Genomic DNA, 17,837 nt, shown 5'->3' with positions numbered 1-17,837 from the left:
ACATATTAAAGAAATACCAACTCGACAACTCATCCACTATGAGAACACCAATCGCTACGGGAACCAAGCTTGACACAGATCCATCTGGAAAACCGGTGGATATCAAAACATACCGTGGAATGATTGGATCACTACTATACATCACGGCTAGTAGACCAGACATCATGTTTGCCACATGTCTCTGTGCACGTTTTCAAGCAAATCCAAAGGAATCTCACCTTTCGGCTGTAAAGAGAATCTTTCGATACCTCAAGGGAACTCAATTTCTGGGTCTCTAGTATCCAAAGCATTCTGGTTTTGACCTAATCGCGTACACAAATTCTAATCATGCAGGTTGTAAACTTGATTGAAAGAGTACATCAAGGAGCTGCCAATTACTTGGAGACAAGCTCATAAGCTGGACCTCAAAGAAGCAGAATTGCGTCTCTACTTCCACAGCTAAAACAGAGTATGTAGCTGCAACCAGTTGCTGTTCCCAAGTGATATGGATGAAGACTCAACTGAAATACTATGGCATCGAGTTCGAGAAAATTCCAATCCTCTATGATTCAGAAAGTGCTATCGCAATCACAGCCAATCCTGTGCAACACTAAAAAACAAAGCACATCGATGTTCATTATCATTTCATCAAAGACCATATAGAGAAAGGTACGATTGAAATGTTCTTTGTTAGTACAGATTTACAACTTGCTGACATTTTTACAAAAGCTCTTGACGAAAAGAGATTTAACTTTCTGGTTAGYAAGTTGGGTATGCTCAATCTTTCAAACTAAGCCAGAGCCTCTGTATGTACTATACAGAGCCTCTGCATCCCTTATGCATACTTCTGTTTTGTTGTTTATTGTATTGATCCATGAGATAGAGCCTCTGCATAGTACTTGCAGAGCCTCTTGCTCACAACCTAGTTGTCTTGTGATACAGAGCCTCTGTATAGTGCATACAGAGCCTTTGTACCTTGGTTCTTATGCATGTGCAATACTTATCACATATGACCCAAACATAGTTCAAGGGGGAGTAGATAAGAAGAGCTCAAGTCAAGGGGGAGCACCAGATCATGACAAACAGAGCCTCTGTATGTACTATACAGAGCCTCTGCTTCAAAACTCTTTAGATTATAGGACATAGCCTCTGTATGTACTATACAGAGCCTCTGCCTCTAAACATAGCAAGTTTTCTATAGAGGACATGTATAGCCCATTACGAGTCTCTATATGAGATCCTAAGGTATGTTGTCTTTCTCTGTATGTAGTACTCTGGTTCTTTACAAAACATCTATTTCACTCTAACCAGAGTATTTACACTTGTTAATTTTTTTTGAAAATTAAAATATAATATTTTATTGAGAAGGCGTACGGTTCTTTAATTTTTAAATTTTTTATTAGCTGTCATCTACATTAAGCATCACCGCCTATGAGCTTAACTTTTCAAACGTGGGAGGCACCACTTGCAGCTGGCAGTCCATGTGGCGCGTCCCCACAGGCTGTGAAAAATCGTTTCAGTTTTTTACCTGACGTTTGGGGCGCTAAATACTCAAATGTTTTTATTTTCTCTATTTAAAACAATTTTTACCCCCAATTAATTTTTTACGCTTACAAAGAAATTCAAGAACTCCCATCGTCTTCAACCTCCAACCGCCATTGTTACACCTTCAAGCTCTCAAACCAGTGTTCGGAACTTGTTTCAGTCATCAAAAGTTCATCCCATCTGTCAAGTAAGCTCCTTAAACCCTTCTCTCAAACCCTTGCTTAGAATCAAGAACTGATTCTTGAAACCCTAACCTTCTGTAATCCATTCTTTTTCATAAAAACCTGCAACCATGTCCTCCTCCGAGTCAGGAAACTCCCAAACACATACCACAACCCACAAAACTGTCGAGGACACCAGTCAAAACCTGGTTCCTCTTCCTATCAAACCCAATAACCATGCCCTTCACCTCCAACTTGAAAACTTCGACCAAAAATACCATCCCATCATCAACATCCTTCAAAATCACTTCCTAAACCCTGCCTTGATAAATACAGATGACCTTGTACCTGAAAGGTATATTCAAGAATACTGGCAATCTTATGCCGTAACCGAATCTCAAAGAGGAATCATTGGAGATTTCTATGCCTCTGTCGCAAAGGAATTTGTTACTGTTCGCATTTCAAGGTCCATGTTTTCGTGGGTTCTTGAAATCCCAATGAAAACCGACCTAGGGCTTTGTGAGTACGCCCCTCTCCTATCTGGGAAGAGATAGTGGTATTTTTGAAATTTTTGGGGTACAACAAGGCAATCCAGTACCCGTCACAATATCGCCGTCAATATTTACCACCAATGTGGAACACACTTTTCACATTGGTCAACAGATCGCTGACAGGGAAGATTGGGAGCCTCGACATGTGCTCAACAAATGTTCTTCAAATCGTATATGGTATCTTCTTCGACTTATCTCTCGACTACTCCTTGATACTCTACACAGAGTTCAAGGCTGCCGTGGCCAAGAAGTGGCCAAAGGAAGACAGTTGCCATCTCTGCTATTTCCACGGTTCTTGGGTCTTCTTCTAAGACCTGCTATCGACGACAACAATATTGATGTGGGTCGTCTACCTTCTCACAAGGTGAACGTGCTCACTCAATACCGGCCTACAGTTAACAAAGAGGGATATGCAGCAGAGAGGCCAATCCCAAAGAGGCTCATGGGTTATATGAAGACAAAGGAGATCAGAAGAGCGTACAGATGTACACGCTAGACACTAGAACCAGTGTCTCAAACCCCGGTATGCATAGAAACAGCCGATGAAGATGAGAGAACTGAGGACACTTTAAGGCCTCAAGCAGAGGGAGAGACGGTGAGAGTAGAGGAAGAGAGGGTAAGAGCAGAGCAAGAGAGAAAGAAAGAAAGAAAACGAGAGGAGGCGAGGAAAAAGAAAGTTGAGAGGGAGAGGAAGAAAAAGGAAGAGGCAGATCGAGCAAAGCAAGAGAGATTGGCTGAGGCTGCTCGTGTTAGAGCAGAGGAAGAGCGAGCAGAAAAAGCTCGCCAGGCAGAGATCGCTCGTCTGAGGGAAGAGGCCAGACTCATAGCAGAGGAAGAAACTCGTCAAAACTTGGCTCAATCCTCTAGTCCAAACCAAGGGGATGATTAAGAGCACTACGACGTTGCTGCAAGGTTTTATACAAGTAAGGAAAGTGAGGAAGAAGAAGAAGAGAGTGAAGAAGAATAGAATGAAAAAGAAGAGAGTGAGGAAGGAGAGGAAAACGAAGAGGAAGAAGAGGAAGAAGAGGAAGAAGAGGGAGGAGGTGCAAAAGCTGCTCTACATCAGGGCGAGCCAGAGCAGCCTAGGCTAAATAGGCACATTCGTTTTACCACCCCAACTCCTAGTGCAAACGAATCATCTGACTCCAGTGGTCGAGACATGGAGGTCATTGAAACAGAGGTGCACACCTCGAACCCAAGCCAGCCTATCCAACCAGAGGTCGCATCTGCCTCTGGTTATATCAGCCAAAGGGAAGCCTCACCACATGGAACACTCTCTCAAAAGGGTGCAACCTTTGAAAATGTAAGTGATATGTCTCCCCATATCACGCCACTTTCCCATACAGAGGAATTTGTTTCCTCTGCACGTGTAGACTCCCAACCTTGTTCAGAGCAAGGAATAGGTGCACAAGGCTTGGAGACTCTCGACCAGTCTTTTAATCCACTCATGGAGAGCCCTCTGGCTGGCTCTGAACCAGCCTTGGATCCTCTCCCTAACATAACAGAGGTAGTGAATTCTCCTCAAGGAGAACCACGAGGATCCTTTGGAAGTCTTTTCCCGACTAACATCAATCAAGTTGTGAATGAAGGCGTCCTTGAAACGGGGACTTAATTTGGCCCATGTGTTGAGCGAGAGGTCAACCAACCAGCATATGTCATAAGGGAAGAGTTCCATTCCCTTTTCACCTCTATGCGGTGCTCCTTGGAAGAGCTAAAACTCATCATGGCCCGTGAAGAGCCGTCTCCTTCTGCACTTGCTCTGGATGAGATACGAGCATCCTTGGTAGTATTGAGAGCAGAGTCTTCAACGAATGCTTCTCGTATTGATACACTTATGGAATTGACAGTAAGAAATGCAAAGGCCTTGCAACAGGTCATTGCATCAATACAGAGGGGTGAGGCGTCCACATCTCATGAAACCCAGTCCCTCATTCCTCTGAGCGTACCTGTGGATTATGGCACACAGAACGCAATGAATGCTCTGGGTGACAGACTTCTGCAGAAGGTGGCGGACTTCACTTTAGATTTCAATAGCAAAGCCACAGAAGCAGCAAAGGCCATCAACGCTACTCTGGCCAGGTTCAATTACCGCTCGGACGATGAAATTCAAAAGGTTGGGGATGCAGTTGATGAACTCCTCAAAGTTATTGAGGAGAGGATCAAGTCAATGCCTCGAGCAGAGGACCAGAGGCCAAAGCGACGAATGGATCCATCTTCTTATGTTGAACCATCAAAGAGGAGACGACTTGACGATGATGAGGACCCAGACGAGTCTGGTCCTCAAAATCATCAAGGAGGGTAGAACTATCCTATAGCCATTCCAAGTGCAACACCTATGGCTGCCCCCTATGCACCAACGTCCTCTGCTCCATGCCAACAAGCTCAAGATCCTTTAAGGCAGAGGACACAGAGCCAACCAGCGCCAGGTCATGCAGAGGCGCTTCGCAAAAGAAAGATGCCCATGCCATCTCAGGCAGAGCCACCCGGGCTACAAAAGACTACAGAAGTGATAGATCTTCTATCTGTTTATGGATCAGACGATTCAGACCTGGCTTTGTCCTTATCAACAGAGTACGCAATGGACATGGCTGCTCCTACAACCAGAGAACAAAAAGAAGAAGAGGTGGTAGCTGTGAATGTGGCTGATCTGTCACTTTTGCACATTCCAGTTGCCATTCCTCTAGAAGAAGTCACTATTGCTGCTCGTCCACCACATCAACATACACAGAGCTAGGGTCCCTACTCAAGGGACCAGGGTTGTCACTCCAGCTATAAGGCAGCAGGTACCTGTGAAGCCAAACAAAGCAGACTTAGAAGGCACAACTAGCGGGCCAAAATGGAAGCATCCTTCTGATCGTGTCCAAAGGATCAAGGAAAGTATGGATACCATGTTCACGCCAACACCCCTTGATAAACCAATTAAGGACAAGGCAGACAGCAAGGAGATCTACCAGTTCCTCTACAACCTAAGATAAGAGACACCGGTCCAGAATATCAGTCTTCATCCTATGGTTCAATAGCACATCAGGCAGAGATTTCTAGATCGCTACACTCAACCCATCACTGCATTCCACTTTGTTGATGGAATAAAGCAAGTCCTCGACATAAAGAAGAGTACCTTTGTGCAATAATCAGATTATATTCTACGAGTACACATAGTGGAGAGGTCTCGCGGACAGATCTGTAGGTTCACTGATTGTGACCTTATTAATCTGAATCCGTGGGATCTTCTCTCTCTGTTCTACTTCACAGATCACAAGAAGGACAAGGGAGTCAAATACGTTGTTGCCAACTCTGCTGTATGCCAAACAATGACAGACCTGCTCGACTTTAGATGCAAGTTCGACTTCCAACTAGCTCTGGATCTAGGAGTGGATCAACTAACTGTCGCTGCACCAAATGAAGATCTGCAGGGCATCAACAGCATCCCCTTCTGGACGGTATTGGTGGAACCAGAAGTGGGAGTGGTGTTTTGCAATGAGCATAAAAAGAAGATCTTCTTTCGAGACAACCAGAATTACAAATACTCCAACTCTAATTTGCGCTACATAAGAGACAACTTCCCTGGAGCAAAGAAGCGAGCCAAAATTATCCTAAGGTCGATACGAAATATGCTTGAGTTTCGTGAACTTCTTAGGAAGTTCATTAGACTTCAAAATGTTTAGACCTCTTATCTTTTGTAAGTACTTTTTTTCTATCTTTAATTTGATGTAATTTCCATTCAAAACGTATTGTACTTCTTTAGATAGTAAATGTAATTCAGAGGTTCCTTTTAACCTCTTGCTTCAATTAGACTGTTTTGTAATTTAAGTAAGAGCCTGCCTTATTTACACTTCAGGGGAGATTGTTAGACCCCAACTTGTGAAAGTGTAAGTAAGAAGTCTCTTACTCTAGTCAATAGGACTTACTTTAGTGAAGCGGTCTGGACTAAGAGCTCTCATGCAGAAGATCAAGAACCAGAGCTCTTACTCAAGAGTGAAGGTTCCAATCATACAGAGCCCGCGCTCTATTTCTATGGACGCTCAAGCCTTGTGCGCCAAAAAGCATAAGTGCTTGACACCAAGTTAYAACTCCAAGGCCCAGAGCCTCTGCATAGTACATGCAGAGCCTTTGCATAGTACATGCAGAGCCTTTGCATAGTACATGCAAAGCTTTTGTATGTTCATGCAAAGCTTCTGGCTATCTTCTCTATGGAACGCACGTGTTAGCCCAGATATTCTCGCAAGCTTCTAACAGATTTAAGGCGGCTTGACCAAGTCTACTCTGCTATTCAAGGGAAGTCAAAGATCAGGATGCATACCAGTTAGCTTAGAGTTCCACGCCTATTATATAACATAGTTTGTTAGTCCTAGAAGTACATAAGTAGGCTTCCTCCTCAGGTTTAAAGTACCTGAAGGAACCGACTTATACTATACACGTTTTTCTGTGAGATTACATTTGTGCTTTCATTGTTCATCTTTTATCAATAAAAGCATTTGGCATATTCAAGTTCATTTACTGTTTTATTTTCATCCTTGAATATTCCGATTAATCATTTGAAATACATTGCTTGTTTTTAATTCTTATCTTACATAAACTGTGTTTCTGTCAATTAAGAGTATCTGGGTTCAACAGTGTCCATATGTGAACCCATATGATTTACATATGAACTATATGTGCATATATGAATATGTGTGATTCATATATGAACTATATGTTTATATATGGACTTGTGTGATTTCATATATGAACTATTTAACTGATTCACAGATTAATCTTAGATTCACATATAACATTATGTTTTTAGGATCAAAATCAACATCTTGTGATCCCTTTCTGGATTCAGATTTATATTGAAAGAATATGAGATTTAATCGATAAAGAATTAAGAAATTTGATAATTTTGATAACCTATAATTACAATATATGATCGAGAAAGGATCAAGAGAAAAATAGATGAAACCGGATTTGATATGCTAGAATCTTAATGGCATCAAGATCACATATCACCGACCAGACTTAGACTTCCCTTGTTGTCATTGACGATGAAGGTATATTGATCATATGTCGTCATCGCTTTTTTCTAATTACCATATCACCCTTCTTTTAAAAAAAATTGATCATTTGATCCAAAGGCTAGGATCAGTTCTCTATTTCTTATATATCTAACACTTCATTTGAACATGTCCCTATACACACACACACATATGTATGTATAGCGGACTAATGAAATGAGAACTAGGTAATTTATGGTAACTGTGTGATCCAATGTGAGCCAATCATTTAATATAATTAATGTTATTTTTAAAATAAAGTAAACATATGATTTGTAGTTTGACAATTTGGATTTTTTATAACACATCAAATCCTTAATTGACATTTCCAATCCTAAGGTTACATAATTGATTTTAATTCATCCTAGTTAATTATTTTGAAGCCCATGCCTCTCTTTTCTTCCTTCTCCCTGGATTGAACTTCAACCGAAGATGTAACTCATATGTAACCTAGATCTCACAGTGGTAGAGGCAGTGCTGGTGGTCGTCGTGAAGGAGGTGGTAGATATGAAGGCTCCTCTCTTATCCCTCATCTCTCGATTGAACTTTCGACGAAGAGGTAACCCAGATCTCCCAGTGGTGGAGGCGATGGTGATGGTCACCATGAAGGAGGCGGTGAATACGTGAAGTGCCTCTCTCTTATCCCTCATCTCTCAATTGAACTTTCACCGAAGAAGTAAACTAGATGTAGCCTAGATCTCGTAACAGTGGATGCGGTAGTGGTGGCCCATGAAGGAGGTAGTGGATATGGAGGCGATGGCCGTGTGCAACTAGTGGTGGTGGTTACGGAGGTGGTAGATATGGAGAGGCCATGACTGTAGATATGGTGGTGATACAACCCATTATTGCAGGCGTTCGACATCGACATTGACGATGAACTTTCAAAGATTGGTATTATAGTGGTATCACAGTTTGTATCACGGTGGTATCACATTTGGTATCATAGTGCATGTTGTATGTATTTTGGGTATAACACTAAAAATCGTTTGCATGTATCCTTTTTAACAATGTCGATGTTTTTAGGTATCACATTGTATATTTTGTGTATGTTGTATTTACTTGGTGTTCGCCAGAATACGGTTTACCACAGGTCGAAGGTCGGATAGAGGAGATATAAGATTTTTAAAATACCTAAAATTCCCTTTGATTAAAATTTTAAATCAAATTACCAAAATTATTAATTTTCTTATTTATTATTTGATTTATGGTTGATATTGGATTTCACAGTTATCACAAACAATCGAGTTCTCCCTTGAATGACCCCCTATATATAACGGTGAGGATGAGAGTTATGGTGAAAATGGTATGAAGTGATCTCGACCCTTGGATAATCCTAATAGAAGAGTTCCACCAGATCAACACTAATGGGAAACACTAGGTTAAAAAAAATTCAAAGAGCAATTCACGGGTTGTTTTGAGATTAGAAAGTGATCATTGGTTCAAGTCCTTTCTTACATTTTTTATCTTAACTTATAKATATATATATATATATATATATATATATATAYAYATATATATATAYAYATATATATATATAGAGAGAGAGAGAGAGATAGAGAGACATATACATTTATATATAAATACATATATCGCCGTAAGAGACGCTTTGGAAAACGCCATAATCTCGTCGTAAATCGTAAGGCTTGAAGCATGATCTCGTAGCCATATTAAACTTACGTCATTTAAAATCTTAATATTAGAATTAATATTTTTATTACCACAATAAAATAAATTTTTAACCATTATTGGTTAATACCACCTTTAATCTCAAAAAATATTGGATGATTGGAAAGACGTTAAAAAAAAGTAATGGTAATTTTAAAAAAATGAAAAACAGTATATTAAAAAACATGACAAGTGTATACATATATAATGTGCATGTGAGGGAGATAGGGATGATGATTAGCCTCCTCCTCTAATCATCATTACGCATGATAATTAATGGGTGACTTCCAAACGCTTTTCCCTTACACCCACTTTAACCTTTTTCCAGGTCAATATCTACAACCGCCTTTAATTTCTCTTTTAATAATGATACATCTTTGATTTAGAGGTGTTTAGAATTGTTTATAAAAACAACTTATTGACTTATTCCGATATGACATCGTTAATACGTACTTTCGAGTGTTTGAATAAACAATTTATATTGGAGCCAAACCGGTAATAAGAAATTTTTGAAGAAGTTAAACACTTCTGACTTATAATAATTTAATAAGTGCTTTTATAAAAAAACATATATTTTTTCAAATAAACAATCCCAAATACCTCCTCAGTTTCTATATGCCTCCATTAATTTTACGACTCATATTTGATTGATGTTAAAACCAACAGTTTCTTTTTGAATATAATGTATTTTTTTGTTTTTCTAAATTAAAATATTTTGTAAAAGTTTCCAAAATATCGTATTGTTTTTCAATTATTACTCCACTAGTGTTTCAACCGTGCATTATACGGTAGTGATAATATCATCTTCAAAAGAAATGTTATAGACTAAAATTTGAATTTCACTTCTAAAAAAATTAGACAAATGTATGTGGCAACTAATCATTAACATTAATAGTTTTTAAGAGAAATTGACAACAATCTTAGAACCACATGTTAATTTAAGTTATCTAACTATGCTCGAGAATGGTGTTACGAAGTACTCAACAAATGTTTGACTAATGTTAGTAGTTTGTTTAATTAGAAGTCACAATTCTAACTGAAATCTCATACAAGGTGACAAAATCATGATGTTTATTAATTTAATTGAAATCTCATTTGAAGTTATGAAAAAGAAACGTTCTATAATATTTCAAGTAAAAATTAGAGTAGTGTGTAAGTTGTAGCAACAATAGTGGAAGTTCAAGACCATGCATGAAAAACCACATCACCAAGCTAAGATAATGGATTTTTCCTCATAAAAAAATAAAATTAATATCAAGTGGGGTCGATGACCAACATATAAGATATTAAACTGATAAAAACAAATACTACACTTTATCGTAACATTCTATAATATTTAAATTGTAATTAGAGGGGTGTATCAAACCTTGATAGTAGTAACACCAAGACAACAGATAAATAACTACATCACCAAGTAGTATAATGGGCATTTTCATATACAAAATAAAATATCAAGCAAGTAGAAAACCCATATATTAGATATCAAATTAAGAACATATAATATGTTTGATGTAAACAAAAAAAAACTAAGATTCGAGATAGATATGTTAAATTAAAAAATATACTACATTTGATCTTAAGCAAAAGGTTGACATCTGAGAAAAATATATTTGTTCCAGTTTAGTCATTTCTTTTTATAGTAATCTCTCTCTTGCCACCTTCACTCCATCATGCTATGCAGGATGCAATTATGCAAACAATATTGAGAAAAAATGTTGGCTCTTTTATTTTTGTATCCACCTCTCACGTGTCTCTTTCTTCTTTGATCCAATGTGGGATGCAAACATTACTGTTATTACAACTATAACTTCGACCAATCTCTCATCAATATAGGATATCACAAACTCAACCATAATTCCCCAACCCTTCATTACTCAATTCTCATGATTTCACATAAATACCTCTTGGTTTGCTCGGTGATCAAAACTTAATTTAAGAGAAAATGTAAAATCCTCGATTCGAGCGGAAATGCGATGTGTCTGAAAACTCAAGATCATGTTTATATTTATAACGCCCCGTCCAACACCATAAATCACGATTCAGAGAATACTAACATCAGATGAAAGCACATCATTAGGTCAACACTTTCGTTCTATATATAAGTGATATAATAGATACTTAGACTATATTTGTTATTATAAGTACTGCAATAATCAAAACTTTTGTTAAGGAAAAATGTATCATTTGCATTCGTTTTGCACAAATCTTTTTACCAATTGGTTGACTTTAATTTCAACCATGGCCATAGATTTCAAAGCTCTATCTCGTATTTATATATCCAACATCTTCTTCAAACTATCATTTGTATACTAATGTGAGATGATGAAAGTCAACCTTATTTCAGATTTGAGGAACATTCATACCTCATGTTGCCAATTCATCATCTTTGGTTTCACTTTTATATTTGCACTATAGTTTCTACCATTTAGTTGGTTTTGATTCCAACCATGATATAGATTTCAAAGACGATCATACAAAATAAGACAACCTTAGGAGGCAAACTCCATGATTTGACACAAAAACATTCAATGCACCTTTTTTATACACTTCACTTTATTCAAATCTTTCAACTCTTAATCAATATGGGACAACTAAAACTCAACCACAATTCACCATGTGAGAATACTCAATTCTCATAATTCCACCTCAATACCCCAAGGTTTTCTTTTATATATATAAAGAAAAAGTTTTTTTTCCATTTGGTTGGTTTTCATCCCAATCATGGTTATTGATTTCAAAGAAGGTCATTCAAAGAAAGACAACCCTATAAGGCAAACCCCATGAATCGACACAAAGGCACCAATCCATCTTTTTATACACTTTACTTTGTTCAAATATTTCAACTATTCACAAATGTGGGACAACTTGAACTTAACCACAATTCACCATTTAAAAATACTCAATTCTCATGTGCCACCTCATTACCCCAAGGTTTTACTTTTATAATTCTCATGGTGCCACCTCATCACCCCAATGTTTTACTTATATATATATATATATATATATACATATATATATATATAATATCTAATATAATTAATTTTGCACTATAATTTCTACCATTTGGTTTCCAACCATGGTTATAGATTTCAAAGAGGGTCATCCAAAGAAAGATAACTCTATGAGGCAAACCCCATTATTTGAAAAAAAGACATCCAATCCACATTTCTTCAAATCTTTCAACTCTTCACCAATGTGAGATATCTCAAACTCAACCACAATTCACTAACACCACAATACAATATTTTCATGATGCCATCTCAAACACTCATGGTTCTTCTTTTAATATATATATATATATATATATATATAGAAGATTCATTTAAAAATAAATGTTCATAATAAAAAAGACACACAGTTTTAGAATTATGTAATTACTACACTTTTTATTAACAAATTGACAATCCTACCCTTATCTATAGAGATAAATTTTGTTTATCTCATAATTAAGGGTATAATAGGAAAGTAGAAATTACTTTTGAAAGTTGATATTTATCCGAGGACAAAGGAAAACAGTAATGTAGACACTTATTTTAAATGAAAAGAGTATTACTATTACTTATCTTGTCCCAAAAAAGGATTTTTACATTTTTATTTTAGTTTATCCCAATATAAGCTTACACTTTCAAAAGTAACTTCTCAAATCTGCCATTAACTATGATATGGAGAAATTTATTTTACTAATTCTGTTTTTAAGGATAAAATTGTGATTTAGTTATTTAAAACACTCTGATAATTACATATTTATGAAACTATGTGTGCTTTTATATTGGACATTTAATTTTGGATAGAGGAGGTACATGTTATAGTTTGGTTTAATGCTATTCAAATCACCCGGATAGGCTGCGTGATCGCATCGCCCAGATGTGTTGGATAAGATAGGTGATTATGGCACGTATCGTACGCGATATTTGCATCAGGTTGGATAGATCATGTCCATGCCAAGAACCTACGATACAAAGGTTGCAATCTTGTCAAGGAAGTATGTGATCATGGTAGATCGCGTGGGCTTGATCACATTTGGGTTTTTCTTAGGTCGCATAGATAAGGTGATACAATGGAAACCTGACATATAAAAGGGTCCATAATTTATCTTAATCATTTGTTCCTTATTTCACTTTTTTGTTTTCCAAAAATATCAACTACGAAGAACATAGGCTGCAAAGGGCTGATCTCGATCATCTAAAGATCGTATAAACATGTAGTAACCTTCTTGTGATTAATACAATTGTTATCTTGCTTTTTTTATAGACGTACACTTTCACACTGATAGTGGAATCAAGTTTAATATCGTTATCTTGATTATTTGCATCTTATCTCATATTAGACTTGTTTATGTCAGTTTATTGCATTCCTTATCTTTTTGCAGCGATATACATGATTGGATTGTTGTTTGCATCATTTAGATGCATTTCCAAGAAAAAAAAAAGTTCACTAAAAAGCATGGTATAACATAAAGAACTTGTCTGAAACAAAACAAACTCAATAAATCGAACACGAAATTGTGTCTATAGGAAAGGTAAGTTGTAAGCTTTCCCTGTTGCTCAAGGAGTAGAGAAGACTATCACCATAAATATCTAGACATGTACGGACGTTCCAAAATTTTTGCAGGCCTTGTTACACTTACACCCTAAAGGTTTTGATTACACTACAAAATGAGATAACAAAGATACATATATACACATTATAGAGACAATTATGAGGAGTATTATTTTTATCTTTCGATAGAAATTGGAGCATCATTGAGGTGGGCTAAAGTTTTACACAAAGTCCTAGACAATGTAAAAATGGACCCCAAAATTTTCGAGACCCTATTGAAAATCACATATCACACAATTAACTTGCTAAAGAACGAACATGATAACATGCATTACAACAAAATCGGGCAATAAAACACCAAAAAATGTTCAAGTATCATAACAAACCGCTTTATAGAACCTAAGTTTATAGAACTACACAATTATATGTCCTATGTAAAAGCATTACAATAAGTTATTTAAGACACTTTAGAAATTAATAAGGCGTCATAACACCAACGAAAAGTGTCAAATAAACACTTTTTTTTGCAGGACACTTCTTTTTACAAGTAACCTTTTCAAATAATGTCATGAAAAAAAAATCAAAAACGACGCTTTATTTTAAAAATGTCGTAAAAACTCTTATAATTGGAACGCTTTTACATAAGGCACATAATTGTTTGTTTGTTATAAATTTATATTCGACATTAATTTTTAACGTTTTGTAAACCTGATTTTGTTGTAGTGATAATTATAACCCTAAATGAAAATTATATATTAAAGACAGAATGTTGAAGCGTGGGCAGTTTGTGATGAACAGAAAGACAAAAGAGAAGGTAGGTAGTGGTAGTATATAAGAGAGAGAGACTCCATTAATTAGAAGCATCGATGGTGCTTTTGGTGAATATATCAAACATGGCTTTCAAGAATGCTTTGATTGCTTTCATGGCTCCTCTGCCTTCAATCATCTTCTACATCTCATTCCTTAATCACTACCAGCTGCAACATGATGATGATGGTGATGACAACCTGCAACTTCTCTCCCCTCTGTGGAATTGGTGTTACCAACATCCTCTCCTTTTGGCCAACACCCTCTTCTTCTTCAACATTGATGTTGGTTTCTGGCTCATCAGCCTCCTCCAATCCAGCAATTGGGTAAAACTTCTCATCCCTTATTTCTTCATTCTTCTTCAGGTTGCAAGCCAGATGATATCGTTACAACAAAATAAAGTTTATAATGTCTTAATGGATATACTGCTTTATACTTCTTCCGTCCCAAAATAAGGGTCCACATTTTTTTTGGATTAACCTCGATATCTAACCGGCTATGCGAGCTGATTAATCTCAGGGTAACCAACTGCTTTGCAGACAGCCCAGAGTCACCGCATCTGAACCTCCGTGGCCATATGGAGATTTTTATTCCTCCTTGGATATGAACCTGGGGATCTCCTCATACCTTTGACCTTTGGAACCAAGCTCAAACCAATCAGGCACCACCCTTGTAGTTAATAAGGGTCCACATTTATAATTTAGTTCGGTTGAAAATCAATGTCTACTTTCAGAAAAACAAATGTCTACTTTCCAATTCTACCATTAATTATGAGATGGAAAAATTCATTACCATATATACTAACAAGGGTATAATTCCTATTTAGTTAATTAAAAATGTAACAATTACACAATTCTACACATAAACTACATTTTTTTTCTTCATTATGGACATTTATTTCGGGTCGGACATTTCTAAAAACTGCATGTAATAAATTACCTATTTCTAAAAACTTGTTAAGATTACCAAAAATGTCATATAAATTTATTATAACACTTTTATATAAGATACGCAATTGTTTGATCTTATAAACTTAAATTTTATAAAATAGTCTATTAATACATTTAGACATTTGTGACATGTTATAAACCCGATTTTGTTTTTGTTGTTGTTGTGTATTCAGTCAAGTATAATACGTGTTTTTTAGCAACCGGATCTACGGGTGCTTAATTTGAGTTATCTGGTGGTGGTTTTGTAGATGATAGACTTGTACTGGACGGTGATTCCGGTGTTGTTGGTACATTTATTTGCAAATCACCCTAATGCGGAATATAACCAGTGGCGGTCGATGGTGGTGGTGGTCTTGACATGGGTTTGGGCCACCAGATTGACCCACAACTACTTCAGGCGAGAGAAGTGGCAATGGGGTGCGAGAGAGGATTGGAGGTTCACCAACATGGCGGAACAACACGGCCAAAACTGGTGGTGGGTTTCGTTCTTTGGTGTTTACCTCATTCAGCAGGTAAATCTTCATTCAACCAATGTTTTGACATGTTAAAAGGTGGAATTTTGGCAACGTTTTAGCAACCATTAGCTATCTTTTCAAAAAACTGATTAAATTAGCGTTTCATAGTTTCTTTTCCGGATTTAACCACTTTCCCAATTGAACAACACAGGTATTTCTCTTTGGATTATGCCTACCGCTATACGTCGTGTACTCGATCAACAAGCCATTGAACATATGGGACATAATTGCGGTAATCGTGTGCATGTCTGGCATCGTCTATGCCTATTTAGCCGACACCCAACTTCACACATTTGTGAGCAAGAATGAGAGATTGAAAGAGGAAGGAAAAGCCATGGTGCCCAATCTTGATGAAGGGTTGTGGTATTATTCTAGGCACCCAAACTACTTTGGCGAGCAATTATGGTGGTGGGGACTTGCCATCTTCGGTTGGAACCTAGGGTGCACATGGGCTTTTGTTGGTGCACTCATGAACACCTTATGCTTGGCTTATGTGACCACACTTGTTGAGAAAAGGATGCTTAAACAAGAGTATAGGGTTGTAGCCTACAAGATGTACCAAAAGACAACATCTATTTGGGTACCTTGGTTCAAATCATCCCCAAAACCATCGATCAAGGACGAGTAAAGTTGAACTCGATGATCCGCGGATCAAGTGAGATAGACGCGTTGTTTTGACTTGTATCTCGAATGACCTTTCATTTGTTTAGCTTTCTGGGCGTGTCGCCTCATCCATGTCGTCATATCGTGTGAAATGGTCTTTAATTTTTATTTATTATTTGTGAAAAATGATGGTAAACAGCCATCTTTAAATTTTTTATGGCAAATATTGATACCGAAAACATTTTAATTCTTGTATCTGTTTTTTCTTGGACTTGAAGGCATTCAACACGAGGTGACATTTTGTCTTCCAGCACACGTCGTAGTTATCTTATTTAACGACTTTCTTTTAACCAAAAATCACGTCGCTTGCAAATAATTTATTAGTATAATATATGTTTATCTTTCATCAAAACTTGGGAGCGTTTTAATCGGCTTTACACACCAACAAAGGTCGTTCATATGCCTCTCTATTTTATTGAAATCTCCGAGGGTTTATCTCATGACCCAAAGGTGCAACATTTTAGGTTGTAGCTCTTCAAACCCTCAACAAAAAAAGGCAATCCTTTTACACTTCCAGTTCACCAAGGACTTAATTATAGATGGGTACATACAACATACGGTATCAGTCATGGCTGATGGGAACATTGACAGATATAAAGGGAGGCTGGTTGCAAAGGGTTTAAAGAAAAAGGTATGGAGTGAATTACCATGAAAGATTTGCACCAGTAACCAAGCTAGAACCAGTTTGCATTCTTATCTCTATTCAGCAAATCCAGAATGGCCACTACAACTGTTTGATGTTAATATTTCTCAACGGGGATCCATTTAGAAGAAGTATGCGTGGAGATGTCACAAGGTGTGGAGCTTGGCAGAAATGGAGTTTGCTAGCTGAAATAATTAAGCGCTGCATGGGCTCAAACACATACCTAGAGTTTAGTTAGGGAATTTTCGATGGCAAAGAAAGATTTTGGTGAAGTATGAGAAAAATAATCTTCTTTAGGAAATGTTCACACCTTTTTTGCACTGTTGAAAGTCAAAAATCCAAATCAAGACATTAACCTATTATATAATGAACCGTCATGAATCATAAGATTTAAATTTTCATCTCGAACCCTGTCATTACCCCTTCATTTTGCCTGAAATCAGCCATATATTTCAATTTCTTTCCGACCCTTTTCTGAAATTGTTTGCCTATTGATGATTTCACCCGCTGAACCAATAATGGCAAGAATATCGGTGAAGATTCTCGGGGTTGTAGACCGTTCTGTAAAATCAAATTAGGAGTGACGTTAAAAGAACATGAAAATATGCAAAATCACATGTGATTTTACATTAATGGTTAAAAGGGCATTGCATTTGATTTTATATATGATGTAAGTGTAAAATCACACGTGATTCGCCGGTTTTTGTGTTCTTTTAAATATGTATCGTTCTCGTTTGATCCTACTTTCTACACACGCATATATATATATATATATATATATATATA

At 37.0% G+C, this 17,837-nt stretch overlaps 1 protein-coding gene and 1 non-coding gene across 2 annotated transcripts; one reads left to right on the top strand and one right to left on the bottom strand.

Annotated features, from left to right (window-relative positions):
• Positions 1 to 10,079: 10,079 nt before the first annotated feature.
• Positions 10,080 to 10,270, bottom strand: LOC112527060. The gene has a single exon (XR_003070682.1). It is a non-coding gene; the product is annotated as a U2 spliceosomal RNA (small nuclear RNA).
• Positions 10,271 to 14,339: 4,069 nt separating this feature from the next.
• LOC112526768 (uncharacterized protein C594.04c-like) lies at positions 14,340 to 16,582 on the top strand. The gene is made up of 3 exons (XM_025137184.1): positions 14,340 to 14,606; positions 15,479 to 15,742; positions 15,897 to 16,582. The coding sequence occupies exons 1-3, from the start codon at positions 14,340 to 14,342 to the stop codon at positions 16,371 to 16,373; spliced, it is 1,008 nt and encodes a 335-aa protein (XP_024992952.1). The 3' UTR covers positions 16,374 to 16,582.
• The last annotated feature ends 1,255 nt before the right edge of the window (positions 16,583 to 17,837 follow it).

Source organism: Cynara cardunculus (genome assembly GCF_001531365.2).
Source record: "Cynara cardunculus var. scolymus isolate 2C chromosome LG 14, CcrdV1, whole genome shotgun sequence".
Lineage (NCBI taxonomy): Eukaryota > Viridiplantae > Streptophyta > Magnoliopsida > Asterales > Asteraceae > Cynara > Cynara cardunculus.
This window is presented reverse-complemented; position numbering and strand designations above follow the sequence as displayed.

Excerpts from the sequence above, each read along its gene's own strand:
- LOC112526768 (XM_025137184.1), top strand. The coding sequence starts at position 14,340 with ATGGTGCTTTTGGTGAATATATCAAACATGGCTTTCAAGAATGCTTTG. Across the intron at positions 14,607-15,478 it reads TCCTCCAATCCAGCAATTGG|ATGATAGACTTGTACTGGAC; the intron begins GTAAAACTTCTC and ends GTGGTTTTGTAG. Across the intron at positions 15,743-15,896 it reads GTGTTTACCTCATTCAGCAG|GTATTTCTCTTTGGATTATG; the intron begins GTAAATCTTCAT and ends TGAACAACACAG.